Genomic DNA, 11,682 nt, shown 5'->3' with positions numbered 1-11,682 from the left:
ACAAATTCATTAATAACACTTTCAAAAACAGTAATTAAAATCTTTAATTATTAAAATAAAATGTTCAACAGTCCCAAATACAAAGACAAAACCTTTCACACAATGGTTGCCCCTCTAAAGGAAACGTGCCATCTGCTTTGATGCAGTTGGACTAGCAGCATTTGTGACATCTGTGCAGGTCAAGTTCTGAACTGAATGTGGTGAAAATGGAATTGAGAGGTAAAAAGATAGGAAGAATGTTGGATAAAAGTGTGGTGGTGAAAGAGGGGCAAACCAGAATTAAATTCCACTTAACAAATCCAATAGTAAACAATTCCAATCCAAGGGACATTTCAATCATGTTACTTTACACAAGTTAAATCAAATGGAAAAAAAATATAGCTTTATACATCTCATATGCATTAACAATGTACATTATCATACTTTCTATATATCAACATGTATATCTTTGAATAGCTCGGTTCATACAACGAATAAAAAAAATAATACACTTCATTCCACTTCTGACAGTAAACCAAAATAAAAACATTCAGATTATATCCAGTTGGACTAGAAAATGGTGAGGATGTTTAGATGAGTTTAGCACCAGATTTAGTCTCCAGTGTAGAGACAACAGAGGCGATGAAGTATTGCTGTAATGACAGACCTTATGTTATCACTGCAGTTATGCATTTTGACAAAGTAAGAGCAAACAGATCTTTACTGCCATTCATCAAGTTAGTGGTCTACATGACAAAAAGTGAGTATTCAATAATTAGTAAACATAACATTCCAGTCTCCGCTACTGCTCAAAAACTGGTGAGTGAGCAAAGCTTACTGCTTCACAGCCACAAAGCCGCCCACTAGTGGAAGAAAGTAACGGGTGAAAAGTCTCGCCCATTGTTTGGCACCTTTTGCGTACCATACCCTCTTGTCAGTGCGTGTCCATCCGTGGTTGTTACTAAGATATGTAGTCACTTGCCGCGATTGTGAGAAGAGGTGTTCTATCTACATGTCATAAGACTTGACATTCTTTTGATGGGAAAACAAGGAAAGTTTGGATAAAAAAAGAAATAAAGACAGGTATGTTTTACCTCAGGAATGACTGGGGGGGCGTATCTTAACTGAAAATGAGGAAATCCTACCATGGTACAGTGAAAAAGTATTTTGTGGTTCAAGAAGATGCGAGTTGCATGGTCGATTTAAGGGAACCGTCTGAGTCTGAACTGCTGTGTTGAAGTTGTGATACTGCAGCGCTGCATTAGGACTTGAAGACGTGCACGGCCCTCACGACATACTGCCTGCAGATGGGACACTCGCTCATCCTCTTGCCACACTTGGTGCAGGTCACCATGTGGCCGCACTCGAGCAGAACACAATCGATCACAGCGTCCATGCAGATCCTGCACAGGTTCTCGTCGTGGAACAACATCGGACCCTTCTCACCATCTACAGTACAATAAAAATAACGAATGAAAGGAAATGCCTGGAAGTTTGTTGCTGCTGCTATCTTGTTTGTTTAGAATGGCAACGGTCATTTTGGTGGGTACTGAAAATGAAATGCTAACTTTTGCAATGTATGAATTTTGCAAATACATAGAATAGAATAGAACAGTTGTTCCTGAACTCCAGATATTTGGCCTGAAGCCATGTACCCTCTACTCCTTTTTGTCTTAATTCACTTGAAATACTAAACATAGTTAATTCATTTGATGGTACTTCTGGGTCAAAAATGTGTATTTTGTATGGTCACATTTTGCTAAAATTTGACATGAGCTCTGATAAGTAATCATCCTACAAATCTTTTATTCCACACTGATGTTGGCATTCTTCCGTTTCAAAGAGTTGAACTGGAGCGTCACTTTTTGTCCATTCACAATGGCTACGGTTTAAGTGCATATTCATTTCATACCAAATTGAAGTGGAACATTTCATGATCATGATGAAGCAGTGTCCCAAGTACATCCATCTAACCCTGTACACTACAGTTCACAATATGATTAGCTTTGTCGATGGTGGTGACAAATGTTTCATGGTGGAAAGTAAATCACTTTATGCCACATGCAGGAAGTTCAAACAGAGGGATGTTGTGATAATACACAGAAATGAATTTTATAATAATAATTCTAATAATAATATTAATGGGGAAAAGGAGGAGGACAATAGATGCTTCTATAGGATGACACCAACCAGCATTAGTAAATGACCTTACCTCCAATGGCCCCATTGCAGATAGGAGGGGGGAAGGCCACCACTTCAGTGTGGGAGGAGAAATTTGGGCATGTTAGAATAATATGTAAATTCAATTATTATAGTGTTAATTATCACCCTTATATCTGTTTGCTTAGACAATAGATAAATGTCTTGAGTGTTTTAAGGGAGAAACATTCCGTGACCCTGACCAGCAACTCCCAGCACCAATAATGTTGGAGGTGCTTGGGAGCGCCAGCAGTGACCTTGAAGATGTTCCTGGTCATCATACAAAAATGTGCCAAGATAAGAACACATGCACAAAAAGTAATTACTCTCACATACACACACACACAAACAAATACAGCTCAGGCAACTGCTTGCTCCCCCGTCCCCTCAGAGTTGCATGACCATGTATCAGGGACCAACGAAAGAAAATAAAAAGAGAGGAGCATGAATGGCATATTCAGAGTGGAGCTGCATGCCACTGGGTATGTTGTTTCATTCTCCTCGCTGCGAGAAACATTGAATTTTGTTGTCTGTCTCTTCTGTAATTAAGTGTTTTTACAAGTGTCACAGGGGTTTGAACCTGACTCCTGTTTGTGTAGAAGCTTTCGTTTTGAAACAGTTTATTTCACAGGCACACTCACACAGGTGCTTACCTTTGGTTACAGTACTGCTCACATTTTCCACTGTAAGAAAGACATTTAAAAAAACTACATCAGCCAAATTGGGCATGAGGTGGGTGTTCATATGGATAAATGACACAGCTACAAATAGTATTCTATTCATGCATGTATATACAGAATGGATTATGTGAAATAATACACTAATAGATGGTGTATTGATATCATACAATGATGCTAGTGTCACTATGCTGCTGCAGTCATGTGTTGCAAAAATTTGAGTACATACATTGTCAATTAAATGTAATGACACAATATTATGTGTATTTTATAGTTACAAATAAAAAGTTCTTATTCTGAGTAACTAAAGAAATACCCACATGATTTCCTGTTCTCCTCGGTTTCTCTGTAGAGTCTGCTGACTCGTTCCACCAGCTCCCACTTCTCGCAGCACCCTGAATAGTTGACAAAGTTTCTAGCCAGGATCTCCTTCAGCTGCCTGACAGACAGCCCTTCGATGTCCCTCAAACTGGAGATGTCCGACAGAGATGCTCGTAGCCTACGGCGCGTCTGAGGGCTCGTCTGCAGCGGCAAAAATAGTACAAGAAAGCCAATGAGCTGCAGCATGTGTTGCAGTAAAAACCCTCCATTGCTTTCATATTAGCATCAAGCCACATCTTGAACAAGTCTTTAAAAAAAATAACACAAAATGTTTGCATTTAGATGAGAAAGAATCCTTGCACCATTACCTCAGGTGTGTTATCACTAGGATCCAAGTTTAGGAGTGACACAGATGTTGCATCACCTACGTCCTGCATAGGAACAAAGAGCAGATATTCAGTATATGCAACAAAGAAGGCAGAAGACTGAACAGTATGATTAGTCATTCTAAAGCAGGATAGTAGTACATGGTGTACAACAATGGCTGCCTCCTTCTATGCATAGAAAAGCTTGCTGGCCCCACAAGCAGGCCGATTTCTCCGATTTCAATCTTCCTTCGTGACTTTCAACTTAGCTGGCTTACATCAACATAAACATTCACATTCATACCTATGGACAATTTGGAGTCGCCAATTAACCTACATTGTTTTTGGAATGTGGGAGGAAACCGGAGTACCCGGAGAAAACCCACGCATGCACAGGGAGAACCTGCAAACTCCACACAGAGATGGCCGTGGGTAGAATCGAACTCTGGTCTCCTAGCTGTAAGGCCTGTGCGCTAACCACTTGTCCACCATGCAGCCTAGTTGTAAACATATTTAATAATTATAAAACAATTGACATATCACTTTTCAGGGTATTGAACACTCATCACAGTAAAGTGAAGCCATACTTGTTCTCGCTTCTGTTATTAATTCAACCTTGGCAAAGTTCTATGTTGAATGCTATTTTAAACGTCACTGATTGATTTAGCTTGTGCCCAATCTTTGTCCCATCACAGAGGTCTGGCCTTCCTCTTGTATTTGTTTAATTTGTTTAAAAAAAGGGATTGAGGTGCTGACCTGGTTGGTATCAGAACTATCACTCCTGCTGAGAGGCTCCTCATGGGAGGCAGCGAGGGTGGACAGCTCTGAGGCAGACTGTGTGGTAGAAGGGGGTGGTGTGTACATGGAACGTGAGTGGAGGCTACTTGTGTCAGGCTCATCCTCTCCTTCATTGCCTTGATGACAGAGCACCAGATCCACTAGGTCTTCTTTTTCCCTGCAAGTGTCCGTCGGGACATTGTGGAGCAGCAAGTATTGTCGCAGGTCCCTGACTCTTAGACGCATGAGCCGTGGCCGCTGGAAGGATGTTGCCTTCAGCAAATGACACGTGGCACAGATGCGCACATTCTCCAGAAGCACAGAGCAAAGAGAGCAGAAACTCTTCTTGCAGTCACTGCAAATGTGCTGGACAGAAGAGAGAGGAGAAAACACATTTTAGACATTGGACATACAGTTGCTGTCACATGGGCAGTGTTTCCCATGTATTCATGTAGTGTGGTCTGACACTACAGCAGCCAGCACTACTATTTTAAATCCCTTAACAAGTTTCACCTTGGCCAGATGTTTATGGTCATCAACAATTTTGTCCCAGTGTAAAAATGTCAGATAATGTTCCTAGTTGATGTTGATGTTTTTAAATCCATCATCCTAATTTTTTAATGCTTTAAAATCAGTCTTCTATCCTTCTATCCTGTTCAGGGTCACAAGGAGGCAGAGTCTATCCCAGCTGCACATTACACCAAAGCACAGGGCACACACACACACATTCACTGAGTGCCAAGTCAGCCAAGTGAACCACTACACTATTAGTGACTGCTGGAATTGATTTTTATCACACGTCTTATGCAAAGTCTGTAAATGCAATGTCTCCCAAAAATACATTTCTAAACTGCAGTAATATATCTGTAATTTAATATGCTTCCTGTTCATATCCAGTCAGTAAATAAACCAGCACAGGCGTGGAGCCAGTACCTACCTTCCTCCTGAAGACTGAGAAGGCCAGACCACAAGACTTGCACACAAGGCTGGGACTCCCTGAGCTGGTAGGCGGGTATGTGGAGTATCCTGCACTGGGGGCGAACCTGAAGGGGCCAGCACCGGTCCCAAACCCTGGTTGCTGACCTCTGACAGCTCCAGTACCCATAACTTCATTCAGCAGACCACAGCATGAAGCCCACACGGACGAAGCCCCTGCCTGACATATACAAGGGCAGTATTTACTTTTGGATTAGTAAAACAAGTGACGTTTCCAAACAACGGAAGTACACATATTCGTGCACTGTATAGGGATTTTTTTACGCTTAATGTCAGTGACAAGATATTACGGTCACAAACACTACATCCGCAAGGACTAATAGCAGTAACATTGCCATCGATACCAGGAGCTCGGGTTACATTGCTAACGCTAGCTAGCTAGCTCCTGGTAAACGTCTAAACAGGAAGCGAAACCTGAAATGACACATAGGTTACATGGAAATGCACCTTCATTGCAGCTCCGTCGTGTCTACTGAGAATGGAGCAGTTGACAATGTATTCATTGCAAGATGTAGCGTCTCTTGGTAAGATGAAGTGACGGGAAGCTTCCTGGCTTGATTAAAGCAGCGACAGAGCGACAAGGATTCTTCCTCGTTTTCGTTACACAGGAAGAGGACACAACTTGATAGTTTATTATCGCCACCTACTGGGTGAATAAAATCAAACAAAAAGTACTGTAATTCCAATTGTAAAAGACGAGTCGTGAGGATAAGCGGCACAGAAAATGGATGGATGGAGTAGCAAGCATATGGTGACATCGTGATATTCAATTAATCCAAATTTTGCAAGCTAAGCAAAAACTTTATTTACAATCAACATGGCAATAAAAGAAAGATCACTATATAGGGACATGGGAGCAACATACAAAAAATAACATACACAAATAAAAAACAGGAGAAAAGAAAACAAAAACGGATGGACAAATGATAGACATAAAATGAGTATATAATTTGTCAATTTTTGGTCAAATTTTTGGTCTTCGTCAGTTTGAGGGATATCAGATACAACTGAAAGTCATTTTTAAGCCATTATTTTTGGGAAGCTCTAAAGTAATCTATCTAAACAGGAAATATGCGCCACCGTCCCTCCCTGATGACGTCACTGCCTGGTTCTGTTTAACGTTTGAGCGCGCGCTTGTTGCGAGGTGAAACCAGCGGAAGTTCTCTCTGTGTGTGTGCGTGTGTGTCGTGCGTAACGATGGAAGCTGACAGCTTGGTTCCCATTTGGATGATCATGTATGAGGATGAGGCTGTAGATATTTGCTATAAAAATGGGACACGTTTACAATTTTCCCCGTGTGGTTGCGAGTTCATGCTCAAGGGCTTAGACCCCTCTGGACATCCTATACAGACCACCACGAGACCTCGACAGAGAACCAGGTTCACCATCAGCGCCTACAAAGTAAAAGCTTGTTTTAAAATGATACCTGTTGTTTTTATGAACTGGCGTTGGTCTATAAAGCTTTGTCATCCATAGGACCTGATAATAGCGGCACTGGCATTCAGGAATAAGTATGCCAGTCGACCATATCTGCCAGAGGAGCTCATCCCTGCTGGTCAAAAACAGGTAAAATGACTTACTGTGTCTGATCATGCCAGATGTTTGATTTATGTTTTTGTGTTCCAATTCCAATACATACTTTCTCCACCTGCACAGCCTTTGTTTAATCTTAACTCAGATGTCCAGTGGCCCGAGTGGTCGTCTTGTGAGGCAGAGTTGGGACCTGGTGGCGACACCACCATCAGGTCAGAGGACAAACAGACTGTGTTGATGCTGGCGCCGTCAGGGGAAGAGTTCTCTGTGGAGTTTGCATGTAGGTTCAGCCAACCTCTCCATCAGCAACCACAGCATTTGAGCAGAGATTCAGAATTCAGTCCAGATAGTCGACCACAGCGCACAATCAGCTTGACCCGTCAGACTGTAGACTGCTTGAAAAGCCCCAGTGATGACACCCCAGAGGTTCATCTCGAGAAAGGAAACAGAAGGGAAGAGTCAGTTCAGGCGAGGTCATGTTCTCCTCAAACAATAATGACTGAGTCCAAGGTAAGGTGTTTACCTATGCTAACAATTTTCATTGTTTATGTGCAACGTCTACATTTTTGATATATAAGAATATGTCTCTTAAATTTACCACTGAGAGACTATATCTCACTTGTCACTTATATTTTGAGTTTTTCCAAAATAGATTCTTACATACCCATCTTTACCAGTTGAAGTCCCTTACTGATTTCAAAATGGACAAATGTTTTTGTCTAGTTGGAGGTCTGTGCTCTGTGATACATATATTTGATTGCAGCTTTGATACTGTACAGTATTTTACTTGGCTTGTCTTTTCAGCCAGAGGAGAAGTACCAGTGTACTACGCTCATCCAACATCACTCCTGCCATGTAGTTGCACCCAATTGGCACTATCCTCTCTCCTTGGCCCGTCGTCACTGGTTAGCTCGTCTCTCCAACGCTGTTTATGGTGCAACAGAGGGAACCAGACATTCAAACCAGACAGATGAAATTCTGAACACATCAAACTTGGATAGTGAGAGAAAGTCTGTCCTCCCGCCAGCGCTGCCTCTTACCTGTCCATCTCCACACTGGCACAGGTTTACTGTTAAGATGTCTTGAGTTTGAAGTATTGATTCCACTCATCCACTCACATTAATTGATTTCTGCTTCTCCTTTTTTAAGCTGGAGGTTTCAAGATCCAGTGGCCAAAAAGGAACAATCAAATCAGCCCTTTCCAGTGGAACTGGTGAAAGTGATCTGGTATCAAGGCGTGACCTACAGGTTTGCAGGAATTTCCCAAGAAAATGAAATACTTTGCGGGTGCTTTTCAAATGGTGAATTTGTTCACCCTGGCTCTCATAGGATTCAGTTTTCAACATAAATTCATTCATTTTCTACCACTTATCCTTACGAGGGTTGTGGTCATACTGGAGGCTATCCCAGCTGTCTTCGGGCGAGAGGCGGGGTACACCCTGGACCGGTCACCAGCCAATCACAGAACACATATAGACTAACAACTATTCACACTCACCCGCAGTCCCCGGGGAAAACTCGACATAAAATATTGTCATAAAAATGACAATGTTTAGCATGTTGGCCACACAGTCAGGAGATCTGAAAGATCTGGCTTTGAACCTACCATTGGACATCTCTAGAGTTTGAATGTGCTTACTGTGTGTGGGTTTTCTCCGGGTACTTCGGCTTTTTCCCCATAATCCAATTGGCAACTCTAAAATGTCCATAGGTATGAATAATAATAGTGTGAATTGTCTATATGTGGCAACCAGTCCATGGTTTACGCCCAAAGTCAGCTGGGATAGGCTCCAGCATACCTCACAATCCTTCTGAGGACAAGCGGCATAGAAAATGAATTCATACAAAAAAGTTGCCAAAAAGAAGGTGAGAAACACCACTGAATAAGAAAACAACTCATGACAAAGTACGGTGATTGATGAATTAAGTGGATTTACACTTTATCTGGGACTGCATGGTGATCGAGTGGTTAGTGTGCAGGCCTCACACCTACGAGACCCGAGTTCAATTCCACCCTCTGGCATTTCTGTGTGGCGTCTGTTCTCCTCGTGCATGCATGGGTTTTCTCCAGGTAGTCCGGTTTCCTTCCACATTCCAAAAACATGCTAGGTTAATTGGCGACTCCAAATTGTCCATAGGTATGAATGTGAGTGTGAATGGTTGTTTGTCTATATGTGCCCTGTGATTGGCTGGCAACCAGTCCAGGGTGTCCAGCACCCCCACGACCCTCGTGAGGATAAGCGGTAGAAAATTAATGAATGAACAATTTATTGAAAAAATAATTAAGTTTTCGTATGTTTCAGATTTGGTGTCATCTTTTGTAAAGCAATAGTGACTACATCCAAGGTTCCACTTCATATGAGACTCACTGCTCAAGTCCAGTGATTTCTGTGTGTGTATGTCATGCATAATATGAATGACATTCACATTCTCTATTGGCATGGAAACGACACTCTACATTTTAACTTAAATGTAATGTGAAACACACACTCATGCCAGCTACTGTATACTAACTTGGTTGTATATCTCTCGTATAGGATACTGAGCAAAGATGTCGCCATCATTGAGGTCTTGCCAGGTGATGGATCTGTCATCCGGTCTAATGGCGTCCTCAGCATGTACTTTACTCATTACAAGCCAGACTGTCATTCCACACAGGCAAATATCAGCATTGTATTTTGTATCTGTCATATATTTAAACTATTTCTTTATATGGAATCTCAACATGATGTTTAACTTTAATTTTATGTCTTCAACAAAGGTCAAAGAGGTAACATATCACCTGAATAACCTACCGCCTGACATACCTGGACAGTTGTATTCAGTTTGCTGTGTTGTGAATCATGCAAGCAGGTAAGCTGATGCATCAGTCTGATAATTTTGCTGCACAGATTCCACGTCTCTTCTACTTTCATAAGGATTCTCGCAAACTACAATGAGGCTAAAACATCATTGACACTCTCTGCCACACCCATCTGCTGGCTGCAGGTGAAGATTTTGATGCTCCTTGTACATTACAATGATGTATGCATAGTGCACACACTTGTAATTTCATGCTATTTTTTTAATAGGAGAGTGTCTTCTCCAATTCAAGAATGCTTGAAGAAAATCCTTCACCTGTTGGACAGCATAATAATGACACAGAGGCACAAGAAAATTGGTGAGTTGCTTTTCTTCTGGTGTTCATCAAACTCTGTTTTAAATCTTATTGTTTCTTTAATGATGCTGTGTTTTTATACTCACCTCAGGTCAGGTTTTGTTGCTGCAGAACTTGCGAAGATAAAACGATTCAACTGTATCTTTCAGCAATTAAATAATGGTAAAAGAAGTCATAGACATCTCATAAATATGTTATTATCAATGTTAGTATAGTGAAACTTCGGTTAGTGTCTGCCTTGTGTGTTGTGGTTAACACGGAACATTTTGCCCAAATGTTGCATGCATTCTCCAGTTAGTGTACAATATGGTGCACGTCCTGTCGTGGTATTCATTTTTTAATCAGAAAACATCCATCTCTCATAGCATCCTATTAGCTAGCTGCAAAGATGGCAACTAGAACTGTCTGATGTCACCAGCGATTGACTCTCCAAACACATCTTTATAGTTTTATAACTCTAGTTTTACATGCATAAAACAACACTGAGTGCATATGTATGACAAATGAAAGGGCTAAATTAACGTTTAAGGTTACTTTTATGTTCATTAACTGACTTAATTCACTGAAGACACTGTGGCGGCAAGATCAATCACCACCACTTTCCTGTTTTCCATCAGTTATTGCTTAAATTCAATAGTGTTCCAAAGCTGGGATAGGTTCCGCGACCCTAGTGGATGGATCATGTATATGCATTTTGAATAGTTTTATGCATGTAAAAGTATAATTGTAAAACTATAAAACATGTTGTGTGTTATCTTCTAGAGTGTTAGTGTGTTTCTGGGCTTTCTGAAGTTGATTAATTGGATTTACATGATGACTTAAGGGAAAATTAATTCTGTTAGTTTCAGACCTGGAACTCATCAATGACGCTAACCAAGGTTCCAGTGTGTTGTTATTATATATATGTGTAATTCCAACTTCATGATGTGAAAAGATGTACTTTAACATGGTGTGCTCAGTTTTGCTGGAAAACTGCAACTTGCAAGGAACAAAGGAGACAGGATGTGCACAAAACAGCTTGCCTGGAATCATTTCTGAACCAGTGAGTGAGGGCAGCGTTGCAGAAGCTCTTCAGAGGACCTCCGAAGCCATACAGGACATCAATGCTTTTATAACTGCAGCCAAACAGACGTGAAGGAGCATGACTTTTGAGTCTTGGGACTTCAAAGATTTATTTATTTTTTGTTCAAGTGACTAAAATAAATAGTGTTTTATTTATGTTGGCCTGCGTTGTCCCCGTTGTACATTGTTTTTCCCGTCAAACGACCCTTTTATAGCCAGCATCTGATGAAGGCTACATACCTAGCAAACTTAGCAAATAGTATGTTATAATTTTGGTTTTCCGTTACTAGACTTATGCAAAAAGAGTTGGGTAAATTGTATTTGTTTTATCTGAGTGCCTTGCAGCACATTACTGTGACACATCTGTGAAAATGACCAAACAATTGTGTAAATAAATGTTGTATCCCCATTAAAAAATTCATGTTTATATGTGTACATATATATATACAGTATATATATGTATATAGGTATAATTGTCTTGTGGTTGATATTCCTGTGATTAATAAAGTGAGACAAACAGTTACAAATTGCATACAATGAACACATTGCCACTACTTTCATTTATTGCCAATTTTATTCAGTAACTCTATCTGATAAAGTCAAATTATATAAGGGG

General features: G+C 40.8%; 2 protein-coding genes across 4 annotated transcripts; one reads left to right on the top strand and one right to left on the bottom strand.

The window, feature by feature from the left end:
* Window positions 1–25: 25 nt before the first annotated feature.
* rnf34a (ring finger protein 34a) lies at window positions 26–5,922 on the bottom strand. 2 transcript variants are annotated; one of them, XM_058070798.2, is made up of 8 exons: window positions 5,762–5,922; window positions 5,256–5,474; window positions 4,298–4,684; window positions 3,545–3,607; window positions 3,176–3,377; window positions 2,832–2,861; window positions 2,192–2,233; window positions 26–1,428 (listed from the first exon to the last, which is right to left on the bottom strand). In XM_058070798.2, the coding sequence occupies exons 1-8, from the start codon at window positions 5,765–5,767 to the stop codon at window positions 1,241–1,243; spliced, it is 1,137 nt and encodes a 378-aa protein (XP_057926781.2). In that variant the 5' UTR covers window positions 5,768–5,922; the 3' UTR covers window positions 26–1,240. The 2 variants fall into 2 exon arrangements, with proteins under 2 accessions (XP_057926781.2, XP_057926782.2); XM_058070799.2 differs by lacking the exon at window positions 2,192–2,233.
* A 573-nt stretch (window positions 5,923–6,495) lies between these two features.
* lg3h5orf34 (linkage group 3 C5orf34 homolog) lies at window positions 6,496–11,477 on the top strand. Of its 2 annotated transcripts, none has more exons than XM_078789315.1 (11): window positions 6,496–6,715; window positions 6,791–6,880; window positions 6,971–7,357; window positions 7,652–7,911; window positions 7,997–8,095; window positions 9,385–9,505; window positions 9,609–9,700; window positions 9,766–9,835; window positions 9,919–10,007; window positions 10,101–10,142; window positions 10,964–11,477. In XM_078789315.1, the coding sequence occupies exons 1-11, from the start codon at window positions 6,512–6,514 to the stop codon at window positions 11,040–11,042; spliced, it is 1,533 nt and encodes a 510-aa protein (XP_078645441.1). In that variant the 5' UTR covers window positions 6,496–6,511; the 3' UTR covers window positions 11,043–11,477. The 2 variants fall into 2 exon arrangements, with proteins under 2 accessions (XP_078645441.1, XP_057926778.2); XM_058070795.2 differs by having other exon boundaries at window positions 10,096–10,142.
* The last annotated feature ends 205 nt before the right edge of the window (window positions 11,478–11,682 follow it).

Source organism: Doryrhamphus excisus, linkage group LG3, assembly GCF_037039965.1.
Source record: "Doryrhamphus excisus strain RoL-2023G ecotype Guam linkage group LG3, RoL_Dexc_Guam_v1.1, whole genome shotgun sequence".
NCBI lineage: Eukaryota > Metazoa > Chordata > Actinopteri > Syngnathiformes > Syngnathidae > Doryrhamphus > Doryrhamphus excisus.
This window is presented reverse-complemented; position numbering and strand designations above follow the sequence as displayed.